Here is a 15,394-nt window from a genome sequence, read left to right as displayed (position 1 = left end):
TCAAGTACACTAACTTAGATATACACAAATAAATCAATAAAAGGTTTTAATTAAGAAGTTGGTTTTTTCTGGAGCCTACCCCCTTAACATGGGTTAGATCGAACCCCAGGGGTTTGGTGAGTCAGGGTTCGGGGAAGTCAAGATCAGAGTTTCTTCCAGGCATCTCTTCGGGGGGGCGAAGCCCCCCCCGAAAATTTTTTACCGCCCCCCCGAACGAAATGAAATTTATATAATTTATATAGAAAATATATACTTTTAACAGTGTCCGCCCCCCCGAAGAAAGTTTACCGCCCCCCCGAAGATTTCAAGTGCCCCCCCGGAGAAAAAAGTCTGGAAGAAACACTGGTCAAGATACATACCGACTCATATGATTCCCAATCAGATTTGGTCAGTGCGGACAATATTAAGAAGGGTTCGGTGACTGCGCAAATGAAACTGTTGTAGTCCGGCACCTCCAAAAATGTTAAGAAAATATTGATCGAACCGCAGCAGTGTTTCTTCCACACTTTTTTCTCCGCCGGGGGGGGGGGTGAGAGGGACGGGACTAACAATTCCGGGCGTAGGACACACTGGTAAAAGTATATATTTTCTATATAAAATCTATTTCATTCGGGGCGGGGGGGGGGCGGTAGACGTATTACAGAGGGGGGGGGGCCTTACCGGTAGACTTTCTTCCAGACATCTCTTCGCCCCCCCCCCCCTAAAATTTCAAGTGCCCCCCCCCCCTCCCCCGGAGAAAAAAGTCTGGAAGAAACACTGCTTACCGAAGAGATGCCTAAAAGAAACTCTGATACTCAAGGGTTAGGTAAGTCAGACTCGGGGGTTCGGGGAGGTCAAGGCACACAGCCGACTCATATTATTCACAATCGGATTTGGTCAGTGCGGACGATAGTACTGTTAAGAATGGCTCGTACCGTGAAAGCGCAAATGAAACTGTTGAAAAAGGTTTAGAAATCCCTGATCTAGATCTAGACTAGATTATATAAACATGACACTGATCCATTAAACGAAAGGGAGCAATATAAAAAAGTAGTTTTTAAAATGGAAAAATAACGGAAAATCTGTTTAAAAATACAGTCTATTATAGAGGCATAATAATCTCAAGATAAATATCGATAACAATGGAAGAGTATTTAATTTTTAATTTAATAAGATAGACATAAAATCAAATGATTTCGGTAAGGGGAGATAACAAAATTTAGTACTTGAGATCGCTTGATAAGGGGTCGTCCATAAATGACGTCACACTCGTAGGGGGGAGGGGGGTCCGAAATTTTGTGACGGTGTGTGATGAGGAGGAGGGGGGGGGGTTCAGATGGTGCGACGTCACACTTTTGCATTATAAAAAGGCAATGTTAGAAAACGAATTTTAGATGTTATTTCGCGTTTTAGAAAACTGTTTTAATAAATTGTAATAGGAATTGATTAAAATACTCTATTTTGACAGAATTCAGACAAGATTTTGGGAAAATATCGATGTTTTTTTTAAATTCAACTGCAATTTTGAGGGGGGTTGTAGGCTGAGGTGTGCGTCTGGCTTTTTGTGACGACGCGTGACGGAGGGGAGGGGGGAGGTAAAAATCGTCAAAAAAAGCGTGACGTCATTTATTAATGACTCCTAATCTTGCTGTCGGCGGTGAACTGTTGGCAGAATTTCTTCCCCCGAAAAAAGTCTACCACTCCCCTGAACAAAATGGAATTTATATAGAAAGTATATACTTTTAACAGTGTCTACACCTTCCCCCCCCCCCCCCCCCCCCCCCCCCCCCGCCCCGAGAAAAAAGTCTGGGAGAAACACTGACTGTTGGTCACGGACAGTTGTATTTACGCCCGTGAACGAGCAAATATTTTTTGTTGTATGAGTTGTCGAATTCTTAAGACATATAATACTCAAAAGCAGGAAAATAAAACAAATATAAAAACCTTTTAAAAAGCTAGTTTTTAAATGCACTGAAAATAAGGGAAATTACGAATTTGCTTTCTTTAATAAAAGCTTAAGTCGCTCATGAGAACTCTAATATCTTTTAGCGATCAAAGCTTTTAGTAGTTCGTTTGTTTTCTTATTTTCAGCGCAATTAAAAGCTTGGTATTATAAAGTGTTTTTATTTGTTATATAGATCTAGATCTAGATTAGTTGAGATGTAAAGATATAGATCTATCTGTAATGGCGTGAAAAACCAAGGGCAGATAATGGTCGCCGAGCAAGTATCGGGTAAATTTAAATTACAACAATGAATACTTAGTTTCGATATCCTGTGGCGCCCACCCGTACTGGCCTAAAAATTGTAAGATTAAAATGGCGGACACGGAAGAACCAAAAGTTGAGTACGTCATCCGGGTGATTGATAAATAGGTAAACTATGCAGAACAATAAACTCAAGATAGACATAAATATTACACTTCTTAAATGAGAAAAACTAATAGATGCAGATCTAGAATATACAATCTGATATTATCTTACACGAAATGATAATAAAAACAAAGCTTACCTGGCCTGTTTATAATCAGGTAAAAAGATTTCTAGAATCTAGACTCTAGTCTCTAGAATTATCTGATCGCTAGTGTAGTAAAAAACCAAAGTGCTTTGTCGTAGTTTTAAGTTTTAACTAATCTAGTTTTTGTGGTGGTAGACTAGGCCTTCTTTATTTTAGCCTACCATTGTTGTTTTACATGGGTCAACAACATGCCCCTCCCTCTAGACTCTAGAGTCGAGAATCAATGTCTCAGTCTTCAGTCTTAAAATTAAAATTTAAAATCAACACTTCAAACACTTAACAAGCGAGAATCTAGATCTAATCTAGATCTAGAATAGATCTCTAATCTAGACCATCTACTTTCTAGATCTAGTATCTCTCTAGATTACATGATATTGAATTTAATAGAGTTAAAATCTGCAATCTACTCTAGTTCTGAATTACTCAGAATTACTCATTATTTGATTTGTCATTAGCCTAGTACAGTAGTATTAATAATAATTATAAGGCCTTTAAATAATGAAGTCAAGTTCAATAGTGTAGCATTAGTTATTTTAAGAAACACAGAAATAAAAATTTGCAGAAACTTTCAACTTTGTGACAGTAAAAAAAAAAGATTTCTAAATTAGCAAAACAGAAGAGAACAGTGATTGACAAAAATTGATTAGCAGCAATAATAAGAAGAAAAAAGAAAAAAAATTAATAGGCCTAGGCCTATCAATAGGCCTACAAACAATAATATTGGTAAAACAGTAGGCCTATTTAACAAGCATTTAAAATTAATTTACCCAAATTTGTAAACGCTCTGTATTATTAAAAGATAGCATCAAATAAAATATGGTGTAAACCAGAACAATGCAACAGACTCTACATTTTATTTAATGGGTTTTTCTTTTACTGATAAACTATTCCAGAAAAATATCCGACACTATGTCATAAAATTACCTATATCTCGAGTTCTAGAGAGTCTAGATCTAGTCCTAAATCTAGTCATTTTGTTGTATGTTATGGCTGTAGTCTGCTTAAAAATCTAGATCTAGACCTGCTACTGTAAGTAGGCCTCAGTCTTAGTAGTAAATCAACATCAGTGAATTAACTTGTAAAGAAAGTAGGTCTGTGCTACCTCATCTAGACCTAAGTTACTTTAACTTATACTAAAATATATTTAGAAATCTAGGCTACACAGTGACATTAGTGTTATAGGTTTGAGAAGGTTCCTTTTGTGACAATCATTGTTGTTGACATGTACTAAATACCCTATAATTTATACTAAGTATTGAATGTTAGTGTTAGCAATGGTTAAACCTAGTAGTGGTTTACATTACCAGAAGAAAACAATGCATTTTTAGCTTTTTAATTGTTACAAATATTTTGTTGAGTTAGGCTTCATTTCTTCTTAATGTTTTCAGATTGAATATAGGCCTACATAAAATGAAAAAGTTTTGTACACATTGATATGCATTTAGAAGGCAAGTATGAAATACTTTCTCTTTTATGTAAATGAAGTGAGTTTTTTTATTATGCCAAAACATTCATTTTCTTAACCCTGAAAGCACGCCAAGCCACGATCGTGGCTTTGCTGTTACAAAATTTATAACACATAATGCCAGGTGGCACGCACTTTAAGGGTTAATAACCTAATGAAAATATTGTTTCTGTTAAATCTAGAATGTTAAAACTTTGTTGCAATTTTTTTTAGGAACTGAATTACATTAAATTAAAGCATTTGTATGAAAAGGCCAACTACATTAAACTTGTACTTAAACCTTTGTAATAATTTTTACAGTATGTTTTACATTTTATTCTATATATTTTTTATCTACTTCTTTGCAGATGAATGTTTTTAAAGTTTCAATGCAAATAATATTAAACAACCATGATTAAAAAACAATCACTGATGATGTAGCCTAGGCTTGAATAACGATGCCAAGTAGAATAGTTTGTTTTGTATGTGGAAGCTTAGGTGGAGAGTTTCAGTTGCACAGTCGACCCAATGAAGGCCGTGCTTTCTTTCCTTTTCTAGAGCATCATGACCCACCAAAAGGAAGCCGCATTCCTGGGTCTGATGGTGTTGTGGATAGTTGCAGGGTGTGCTATGCTTTTCTCACACAACAATGGGATACTTACGAACGAACAAACACACCTGCTATTAAGCGTCTTTATTGGCTGAAGCGGTTGGACGATGGTCAGTTTACTGGGGCAGAGATGAAGCTTCAAGGAGAGTATATGGCTCAGGTGATGGGCCTGCAGTATCAGCCATCATGTGGAGACAGTTGTGCACCATTGTCACCAGATTCTAGGGATGGATTTACTAGCGGGAACAGAGAATTAGACTACAGCATGAGTAGAAAACAAGACTGTGATGAGGGGGTCCTAGATTTATCTGTGCCTATCAAGTCTGAGGTAAACAACAAAAGTAAGGTAAAACCAAATCAGGAAGTAGTCCATCATAGACCAGAAGTCTCATCATCCAGGTCCAGTTTAGATGAACTTGGTTTTATCTGTTACACCTGTGGAGCTGAAAGTCAAGGTGTTGCAGCTAAATTCATTTCTAGCAATAGGCATGCCACAAACAAGCCATATTTCCCATTTCTGATGAAGGTTAGTCCCCCAAAAGGTGCAGCACCACTGAATGAACAAGGCATCTGTCAGGTTTGTGATCACTGCTTCTCCTCTCTCTGTCACCAGTGGCTTTCATATGAACATCAGGGCACTCCTAACAGTGCTAGAATCTTTAAGGTCAATGATATTTTCTTCAGCAATGATGCAAGCTTGATTGCTGGTTTAGGAAAAGAGGTGAAAGCCAGTTCGAAAGATTTTTGTTATTTATGTGGGCAGACATGTTCTTCTTCCAAGATGTGTCCACTTTATACTGCCCCATTGAGTGGGAAAAAGGACCACATGTACTTTCCTTTTATAAGAGAGCTTCGTCGTCCACATGGGGCACGGCCATTGAATCCTGATGGTTCGGTACAGGTTTGCATTAGCTGCTTCAGTAATTTACAATTGCAGTGGCATCGGTATGAGACAGAGAGGGTGCCTTTTCTTCATAGAAGATATTCCTTGCTGCCTCCTACCACAGCTTCTGGGTTAGCTTCCTTAGAAGTTGACTTACAACCTAAACCTGAAGACATTACAAGCAGGCAGGCACCAATCTCTTTGGTTAAAGAAACTAGTAAAAGTCCTTCTCTGGCCAAAACATCTCATGCAACATACGTGCAGTCTGGTCAGTTGTCATCAGCCAGTGCTACTTCTGGACATGATTCTAACAAAAACTACAGTGGGGAGTCCAAATCATCCGCTTCTGTCCTTAGTATCCCTCACCCCTTGCAACAAGCTGGTGAGAGGCCTAAGAAGGTCTGCTTTCTATGTGGAGAAAAATGCCTCATAACAAAAACTCAATTGCTTTACTCGTACCCAGTTCGACAAGATGCTAAATCGTTTGGTGGGCAGTCTCACGCTGTTCCGTTCTTCCCATTTTTAGCCAGCCATGAACCAGCACCTGGAGCTGAGCCTATGAATGATGATGGTGTTGTCATTTCTTGCTCATACTGTTTTTACAGCTTGTTAAACCAGTGGAGAGACTATGAAGAATCTAGAGGTAACACTGAAAGCAGCCGTTGGCAACGCAAATACAAGTTAAATGATTTTGTTTGTTTTGTCTGTGGCATGATGGTTCCTCGAAAGAAATTACGAACTCTAGAAGTTCAGAAGTTTCAGTTTTTACGGGAACACAAAGCTCCACCTCACGCCCTGGTGATGTGGGGAGGGCAAGCGGTTGGGGCTTGTGGATCCTGCCACTTCAGCCTCACTCACCAGTACACTGAGTTTGAAAGGCTGGGCCTCCCTCTTGAGTTGCGCAAGTACAACTGGACTGTGCAGCATCATAATGAAGACAATAGTGATACCCAGAGTAGTGTGAGTATTGTACTTTATTATGTCCAAGTTTGTTACTCATGAAACTAAACCTTTTTACTATTAAATTTTGTAGCACCTTACAGTTAATCAATTTAATGAAATGCAAGTTTTAAAAAAAGTATCATCTTTAATAAAAAAAGTTATCTATTTCCTTGCTAAATGTAGATAGGTTAACACCCCACCCCTATTTTTTCAACATACTAAAGGGCAACAACTGCACAGATATTCTAGTTCAAATAAGCTTGTCAGACTTTCTTAGTGTATATAGCAACACAGTTTAAAAAATACTCAACAAATGTAAAATTTAGATAGGAAAGTTAGATATGTTAAAACCACACCTTCCACTTTCAACACACTCACTAAGGGCAAAAATTGCACATATATCTTTTTCAAACAAGCTTGTTCAGACTTTCTGTGTGCATATAGAAAAATTCACTTAACAAATGTGACATTGTTTTTTCTCATTTTAATCATAAATTTTTTTAAAGTTGTAAATTATTCCTGTGCAGGGCCTGAATCATGACATAAATGTTTCTAATGCCATTGAAGAAAATGTTACAGATGCTAATGAAGATTCCATTCCAGGTAATTGAATTTATTTCTATTGTAAAACAAGAGTATTTAATTAAGTCTAGTTGATCTTGGTGTAACTATTGATTTTTTTGTGTAATATGGTTCAGGAAATAAAAGTTTACCCATGCTATGTATATGACATTGTTATTTGGATGAAATAGGTCCAGTAAGTAACAGGCTTACACTTAACATAACAAGCTCTTCATCTGGGAAGTTACCAATCACAGCCATTATGCCATCATCATCTCACATATCTCCAAACTCTGTCCCTGGATCTTCATGCCTCTCCAGCTTCTCTGCTGCTCTGCGTAAATTAGCACACCAAACTAAAGACCCTAATGGTAGGAGCTAGTGTTGTGAAATTTTTTATTCTGTTAATATCAAAATCTTTAAATTATTCATTGTTTTAATCTCATTCATATGCTAAGACATCTAAAATTGTTTTTTCCTGTTTTCAGAGGAAACTTCGGTAAAGCACAGCAGGTCCCCACCCTCACATAGCAGTTCCCGTTCGACCACACCTAAAAGAGCACATGGTCCACTGGTTTTCCCATCTAAAGTCAATGTATTAACCCCTGGTGGATCCTACACGCCTTCTCAAGGCCAAACAGATACTAAACAGGTGGCGAAAAAAATGTTTTGATTAATGATATATAGTTTTTATTTTTCATTGATTTTCCCCCACAGTATTTTGTATATAGATCTATATATATAAATTTTTTTTCTTTCTGAATTCTTTAGAGTTTTGAAAGATCATTAGCTTCTAGCAACACGTCACCCCTTGAGCATCAGCTACGACTAGATTCAAGAGATGGTAGTCGTGGAAGAGATTCACAAATGTCTAATCTTTATAGCAGAGTGTAAGTGAATCATTCAATTTTTACTTAACTTCCTGAAAGATATCTTGGTTTTGTCCTCTATTTGTCATTTAAAATTCTTATTAAAATAATATTTATTATAGAGATAGTGTAAAAAGTTAATAGACTAAGTGTTGATGAGTTTTTAAATATTAAATTGCATTTTGCTATTTGAATAATATGTGTTACACCTTGTGGTCTCATAAATCCTACAGTTCAGAAATGTATGCAAGAGATTATCATAACTATCGGTCTGAGGAAGAAGCTGCTCACCATGGTCTAACTGTTCCGCTGCGGATTGACCCTGCTGCCTACATGGCTGCTGCTTCATATCATCCTTTTCTAATTCAACAGCAAGCAGTCTTTGGTCAGGCCCCTTTTAGGTATAACTCGTAGGTGTTTATTTATAAAATATTCACCACTATTTTGTAGTAAGATTAATCTTAGAAGTTGTGACTCTTATTATTCTTTTTTCTTCTTGCTTTGTCATATATGTACACAGTGTCAAATATGAGCTGAAGACTAGCCTAAGAAATGTGTACATTTATCTTGATAATTCAGCAATGTTAATACTAGCTGTACATGTAAATCAGTTTGTAGAAAATTTTCTAAGATAAGTTATCTTTCTTTACCACGTGGATTCTAACAGATGATCCTTTTGTGATGACGCTAGTTTAGTTCGGACAGGTCAAGTAAAAGAAGTTAATAGAAACAGGCTATTGCTAGTTAGTTAGAGAGACGAATGAAAGTACAGCAGCTGACCGGTCACATGGGACGGTCAGCTGACCACTGAAGCGTGGGTCTGCAGTTAGGCCAGAGAGTTGATAGATAGCTAGCGAAGAGAACGGTCAGAGTTATGTATAGAATTAGAGTTAGATAGTGTGGTAGAGACAGTCAGAGATATGTAGGGCTAGGGAACAGTTAGATAGAAGTAGTAGTAGTACAGTATAGATTAGTTAGGTAGGAAGTTGATTGTGTAAATTTTAATAAAGAACATTATATTTCGACTTGAATGTGTGTTGTATTCACATCATCTTCTATTTCCCCTCCCCCCCCCCCTCCCACCACCCCCCCTCCCACCACCACCACCTTTATGGTAACAACAAATTAGTGGCAGGTTGATGGTATAACGGAATGTTATTTTCTATCAGGCTTGATGACCCCATGCTGCTGGAGCAGTACAGAATGCTGCAGTCTACATTCATGCCCTTCTCTGGTGCTGGCTTCCTCCCACAGCACGTTAGAGGCGTAGATGTTCATACTATGTTGGCTGCTGCTGCTGCTTCTCAGCAATACCCCATTGAACTTTTGCAACAACACTACCCCTATCTAAGTCCTAGTCACCCATTTTTAAATCCCAGATTTGCTGCTCAAAGTGCTTTGATGGAAAGGTAGGTTTCTTTTTGTTTACGTTACTGTATTATCATAATAATAAGCAATACTTTCAAAATCTTATATTTTTATTTTTATTAATATTTTTACTTATATTATTATATGTCGTCAGAGCTTTCCTGGAAGAGGAAAACCTTAGACAAAAATCTAAAGAACAAGAACGGCTCTTAGAATGGGAGATAAAATCTGAGCCACCTCTGTCTGTAGAGAGAGAATATAAACATGATGTTGTGGAGCAGCTGACAGATAAACGCTATAAAGAAAAACATAAACCTGAAACCCTGGGTATTGCAACAGCCATCTCAGAAAAAAGTCCCCAGCTACTGAACCAGCTGGGTGTCTCACACATGAACAACCCTTTTCTTGCCAGTCCTGCCCCGCTTCATCCACTTCAGTATGATGGATTAAAACTGGGTATGTCTTGTATATTTTTTTAACTAATCTGTTTTTTTTAATTTTGATAATTGTTTGCATTAGCATTCTTATTAGTCTTGAAACTGCAAACATATCCATAATTAATTCTATCATAATTCACTTAATAATATTTTCCTATACTTCAACTACAAGAGTTGTGATCTTTATTGAAATAAACGAACATTATTCCTCCAGAGTTAACAATAGGATATTATGTTTCAGGTTCTAAAGTAAGCACTAGAGATGGGTATTTGGAGAGGTCTCTTCCCCCAAGTCTTAGTCTCCTACAAAGTCTTAGCCAGCCACACCTTTCCTCACTTGAAGAATATGCCAAGAGCCATTCTATAAAGGTTAGCTCCCTTTTTTGTTAGTTCCTTTGCTACTAACCATACATTGTCTACTGCCCCACCATTTGCAGAATTTGTCCCGTAAAATTAACCAAAACAATATCTTGCTCTGCTATTCAATGGGCATCACAGCTTTGGCCAAATAAAAAATGTCATCTATATTTTTTAATTTAGAAAAAAATGTAACAAATTAAGATTAAATGTGAAAGTTATATTCTTTCCTAAGCATTTGTTTCTGTTGCCTTATTAATTTCACACTAAAATATCAATACATTTAGCTGCTAGGATGGGTTAATCAAGTCTGCAACTTAAAAAAAACCAAAGCTATTCTTTTAGAATGCAGCAGTATGAGGAATTTTTTTTTTTTTTTTTTTTTTTTTTTTTTTTGCCAAACAGATGTCATTAGTGGTAGAGAATTAAACTGAATATTGATATAGCAATGTTTGATCATTTTATGTTCTACATAGCAAATCAGTAGCATGTAAAGCAAAGAAAGCAAGCTAAATAATCAACAAAAATTTCTGCTTTAACTATTGTTCAGTCAAGCATATACTACAAATATATATTTAAAGTTTTACATACCATTTTTTTTTATGTAGGCCTAAATTTTAAAATACCTTAATGTAAGTTATTTTCTCATTTGAATATTATTTTTAGTTTAGCATCTCTGTTTATGTTTTCAATTAATTAATACCGCTGAAAATTAGTCCAGGATAATAAATCAAGGGAGACAACACATCACTCAGCTGAAAATTTACTTTTTATCATACTTATTACAATTCTCTAAACAAACTTGACAAAGTAAATAAATCAAAGATTACTTAATAGCTATATACAATTATCTTCTCTCACAAGGTACATTAGAATTAGGTGTGTTATCATTATCTGCCTTAAGTTATATGACTTCAGTAACATTATTATTATCTAACGTCATATTATCTCACTGCTTTAGTTGCAGATCAAATTTTTTTACTTTTAAAGCTGTTGTTGAAAAAAAAATTTAATTAATATGTATTTCAGATCTCTGAGTCTGGAAACAAACTAAATGTATCTCACAGCCCACCAAAGATGGCCAAACTAAGCAGCCATAGCTCCTATGCCTTCAGCCAGCACTCAACAAGCCATCATCAAGATAAAGCATCCACTTTATCACCACAACCTGCAACTACTCCAACCCATGGGTCGTTACACTTACCACAGATGCTCTCCCCTTCTTATCAGCCTTCACCATTATCAAACAACAGAAAAGTTAGATGTAGCTCAGAATCTAAAGCACTTTTCAGACCGTTTGATGACAAGGAGACATCTAAATCTAGTACAGGTGAAATCAAGTCAGATGACCATGTGAACAGATCCTCTTCAAATATTTATTTAGGGTCTTTGCTATCAAATACTTCTACTCATACACCCCAGCCAGCCATTCTGTCTATCCCTTCAATCAAGGTGTCATCCCATATCTCAAATTCACAAGCTGCCATTGAAAAACAACCTCCACTATCAATAACAAGTGACAGTAAAATAGTTGACCCTATATCAAGTTATGTTCGAAATAAAGTCGAGAGATTTGATTTCAAAAGTTTAGCTCGTGAGTGCACTTCTGCATCAGTTTCTGAAACCACAACAGCAGGAGAATCCCAAAGCTCAGGAAATGAAACTGCAACAGCTGATGACAAACAAGCTCAATTCCTGAGTAAGCTGGATCATGAGGCAAAAAGGAGAAGCAAAAGGAAGTTAAAAAGTGATGCAGACTCAGATAATGAGATGGATGTTGAGGACAGAATGATGATACGCCTAACAATGATTGGAAGAGTCACCCCTATTCCATTAGACGTTTGTCCTGAGAAAATGGAGGTTTTGGAGTACCTTGGTGTCACAACATGGGAGAATAAAAACGGTGAATATTCTTTTTGAAAAGAAAAAAAGCTATATCATTATTTTTAAAGTGTTATAATATTTTTTTAAAGTTTTCTGTATTTGAAATAAAAAAGTTAGGGTGAATCTAGAATTTTCATCCATAAATAATATTAACTGAAATCAGTAATATAACAATCTATTTTTATAAAAATTGTTTCATTCAGAGTTATTGAGACAAAAAGAAATTCGACGAAGAAGGCAGTTAGGCTTGTCTAGTGTTAGCCCCATACAATACAATCATGAGGCAGCATTTGAGTCTAGTGATAGTGAAGCTCTGTGTAAAAGGTTTACGCCCTGTTCACAATTACATTTTGACTATAGCAAGTTGCAGCTGCTAAAAGAAGATGCTCCACCTCAAGAGAAGTCAAAGTTTTTATCTGACCTTGGTCTTCTCCCTTCTTCATCAGAAGTCACTTTAGGTAAGTTATTCATGTATTCAAATATCCAGCCTTTTTGTGCCAGTTTAAACTTTAAGCGATGAATTCAGTATATTTTATCTCCATTTTTGGATATAATGCTTACCTTTTTAAAAAAATAGGGGAAACTATAAAATAACAGCAGGTTGGTTTTCTTAATAAATTTATTTATTTATTTTAATTCATATTAGGTTTTGGAAATGCATATAAGTGGCCAGGTATAGATGTTGTAATGAAGTCTTATGAAAAATATAGAGAAGGTATTCATCTTTATAGATTGATATCAATGTAAATTTATATTAATGTTATTTTCTCATGCATACTACAAGCCAGAATATAAAAAACTGTTAATTCTACTGATTGCTTTAAATGTATGTTCATATCTGCAGAACAAATACATGAGGCAAATCTGTTGCGTGGGCGATGTCATGAACTGCAGGCAGACAACGAAAATCTAGAACAAACCTCTCAGTCACTCAACAGGCATATGGCTGTAAGTGTGAGTACAGAAATTTTCACCTGATTCAAAAAACACTTGGGGTTTTTTAACAATTGATTCTTGTTACTTAAAACAACATTGTTTTTAAAAGCTATCTCTACTGTTTTTAATTTTAAATTTTCTTTCCTAGTTTCTGCTGGCAGAAAGACAACGGCTGGATGAAGAAAGAAAGAAATTTAAAGAAAAAATTGGCAGTTTAAAGAAAAACTGCCAGGACCTGATGTAATATGTTGACCGTCATATTATTTAGAGCAATTGGGTTAATTTGTCAGCCTGAACACGTTGTTGGGATTTTTTTTTTAAGTTATTATTTATTTAAATTGAATTTGTTGAGAACATTGACTGAAAACTTATGCTTTTCTGAATTTATTTGTAAATGGCCTTGATAATTGTGTCATATATGTCATATAAATTGATATTGTTTTCTTAAAGGTGCCATACTATTTTAAGCTTTGTTTGTTATTATACACTTCTCTAGGTCATGTCACAGCAGACTGTTAATATATAAATATGGTCTAAATATGTTTTTAATCAAACCCAATATTTGTAGGTAATGATTTTGTTGCAAACATATTGCTAATCTTTTTTTTTTCATTATGTTATTAATCAAAATAGTTTATTACTAATACTATCTGGGGTACCAATGGGTATTTGATTTCTAAACACTTGTATTGTAAAACTATTGTAAATGCACATTTAAATTTAGTGAAAGTTGTGCTGGAAAAAAGTGCTGTTTTTTCCACATGCAAAAATATGAAACATTATCTTGAGTTAATAATAGTCTATCGAACTTCATTTGTTCAGTTACTCTATCCAAAATCTTACATTATTAAGATCTGTACATGTGATCACTACATTGACAGTTTATTTGCCAAAAAAATTTAAATAATGTGTCTTTAGCTCTGTAGTGTTTAATACTTCTGCAACAAGTACATGTTTGTATACAGCCTTTCTATCTGATATCAGATTACACCTACTGTCAAATTTTTAAACTTATGTAAATGAAAGTTAGTTTTGCTTTCTATGAACCCTGATTTGTAATGTCAGATACAAAGACTTAGGATACCTTGTCTGTATCACTCACCCAGTGCTTAATTGTGCCTTTAAAATATACAGATTGTGGATATGATAATAGCAGGCAAACTTAACTGTGAAATATCATAGTGATTTAAGGAGTGAGCTAAATTAAACTCCATGACATTGTTTCTTTACTGATATTGTGCTGTGAATTATTTGTCACTTTTTATATTTATTACACTGCACACAATGTTATATGTACCTTACAACACTGCCTTGGCAGTGCCTGTTTTTGTTTTCCTTCTTTTTAGTGCCAGAACTTACTGTTGTTTTATTGTCTAATGTTTTTTCAGAGTAGTCATTTTCTCTTTTCTATACATAGTTGTACATAATAATCATTGTCCTTATACATCAGTTCTAGTGGTGACTATTGGTGTTGGGTGCCTTTTTTAAAATCTATTTTCTAATTGTATTTTTGTTTTGTTGGAACAATTTTTATTAAATTATGGGGTGTAATTTTATAATCAATGTTTTTATATATACAGTAATCTCTATGTATAATTTTGTATTCCTATTTAATACAAATGAAGTAGGCAGTATGATTTTTATTGTTTTACATATGTGAATGTGCAATTTAGTGACATAGTCACTCCCTTAATACCCCAGGATCCTTGAACTGTACATAACAATTGTATGTATTTTATTACATGTAGTTTTTTTTTTAAATAGTTTTTATTTTTTTACCTCTAATAATATTTTATAAATACATACTATCTAAAGTAGTTAGTATTTAATATTTCAAAACTAGATTATGTTCTACAAACAAAAAGTTTTACAATACATTTTCTAATGAAACTAGTGGGTTGTTTCTAGAGAAGAGTTGTTTTGATTGAAACAGGTCAGGTTAATAGACTTCAGTGAAGTTGAAAACTGCTTGTATTAAAGTATTGTTCTTAACATTAATCAGTATTTATTTACAGATCCAATGAGATGAGGTTAAATAAACTTATGAAAAATTACCAAGTATGTTAATTTAAAAAGTAAGCAATAGGTGTTTATATAGGGACGCTCCACTAAAACTGTACATATCTGTAAAAAAATAATTTTAAAGTGAACATTAAAACATTAACTCGAAGTTGACTGTCTAGTGGGAATATTCTAAAATTTTTATTAGCACCCAAGAGAGAAAAAAAATTGGAAACGCCAGATATTTTTAGCTCTCTGGAGTCAAGCAACAAAGATATTATCAATGTGTCATAACTATTCAGTAGCATTTTTTAGTTAGAATATTTAGAATCAGTATTTTGTGTTGTAACATTTTTGTCTTATTCCTTAACGGAAATATGGTTTCAAACTTCTCTATGACACATTCCCAATCATTTTAAATTTATATCAAGAATTTGTCCTAAACTATGAAATAAAAATGTTAAAATTTGATCAGGACTTGATTTACAATCTGTAGAATTAAATGTGAAAAAAGCTTAGAAAAATACAAGAGTTTGTTCAAGGTATGTAACTGGGTATTTCCTAGAGAAAGATGTCATTGCAGACCCAGTATCATATAAAGCCTACT

At 34.9% G+C, this 15,394-nt stretch overlaps 1 protein-coding gene across 6 annotated transcripts; it reads left to right on the top strand.

Moving 5' to 3' along the window:
• The first annotated feature begins 2,296 nt into the window (after positions 1-2,296).
• Positions 2,297-15,379, top strand: LOC131957349 (uncharacterized). 6 transcript variants are annotated; one of them, XM_059322084.1, is made up of 15 exons: positions 2,297-2,508; positions 4,308-6,392; positions 6,902-6,977; positions 7,127-7,306; positions 7,424-7,587; positions 7,707-7,825; positions 8,038-8,214; positions 8,974-9,213; positions 9,327-9,628; positions 9,851-9,978; positions 10,996-11,869; positions 12,054-12,308; positions 12,497-12,565; positions 12,695-12,804; positions 12,935-15,378. In XM_059322084.1, the coding sequence occupies exons 2-15, from the start codon at positions 4,398-4,400 to the stop codon at positions 13,028-13,030; spliced, it is 4,785 nt and encodes a 1,594-aa protein (XP_059178067.1). In that variant the 5' UTR covers positions 2,297-2,508; positions 4,308-4,397; the 3' UTR covers positions 13,031-15,378. The 6 variants fall into 6 exon arrangements, with proteins under 6 accessions (XP_059178067.1, XP_059178068.1, XP_059178071.1 ...); XM_059322085.1 differs by lacking the exon at positions 2,297-2,508 and having other exon boundaries at positions 4,206-6,392; positions 12,695-12,798; positions 12,935-15,379; XM_059322083.1 differs by lacking the exon at positions 2,297-2,508 and having other exon boundaries at positions 4,209-6,392.
• Positions 15,380-15,394: the final 15 nt, after the last annotated feature.

This window comes from Physella acuta, unplaced genomic scaffold, assembly GCF_028476545.2.
Source record: "Physella acuta isolate Inbredline_101_S28 unplaced genomic scaffold, ASM2847654v3 ptg001234l, whole genome shotgun sequence".
NCBI classification, from domain to species: Eukaryota; Metazoa; Mollusca; class Gastropoda; family Physidae; genus Physella; species Physella acuta.
The sequence above is the reverse complement of the archived record's forward strand: the minus strand, read 5'-3'. Positions and strand labels throughout refer to the sequence as shown.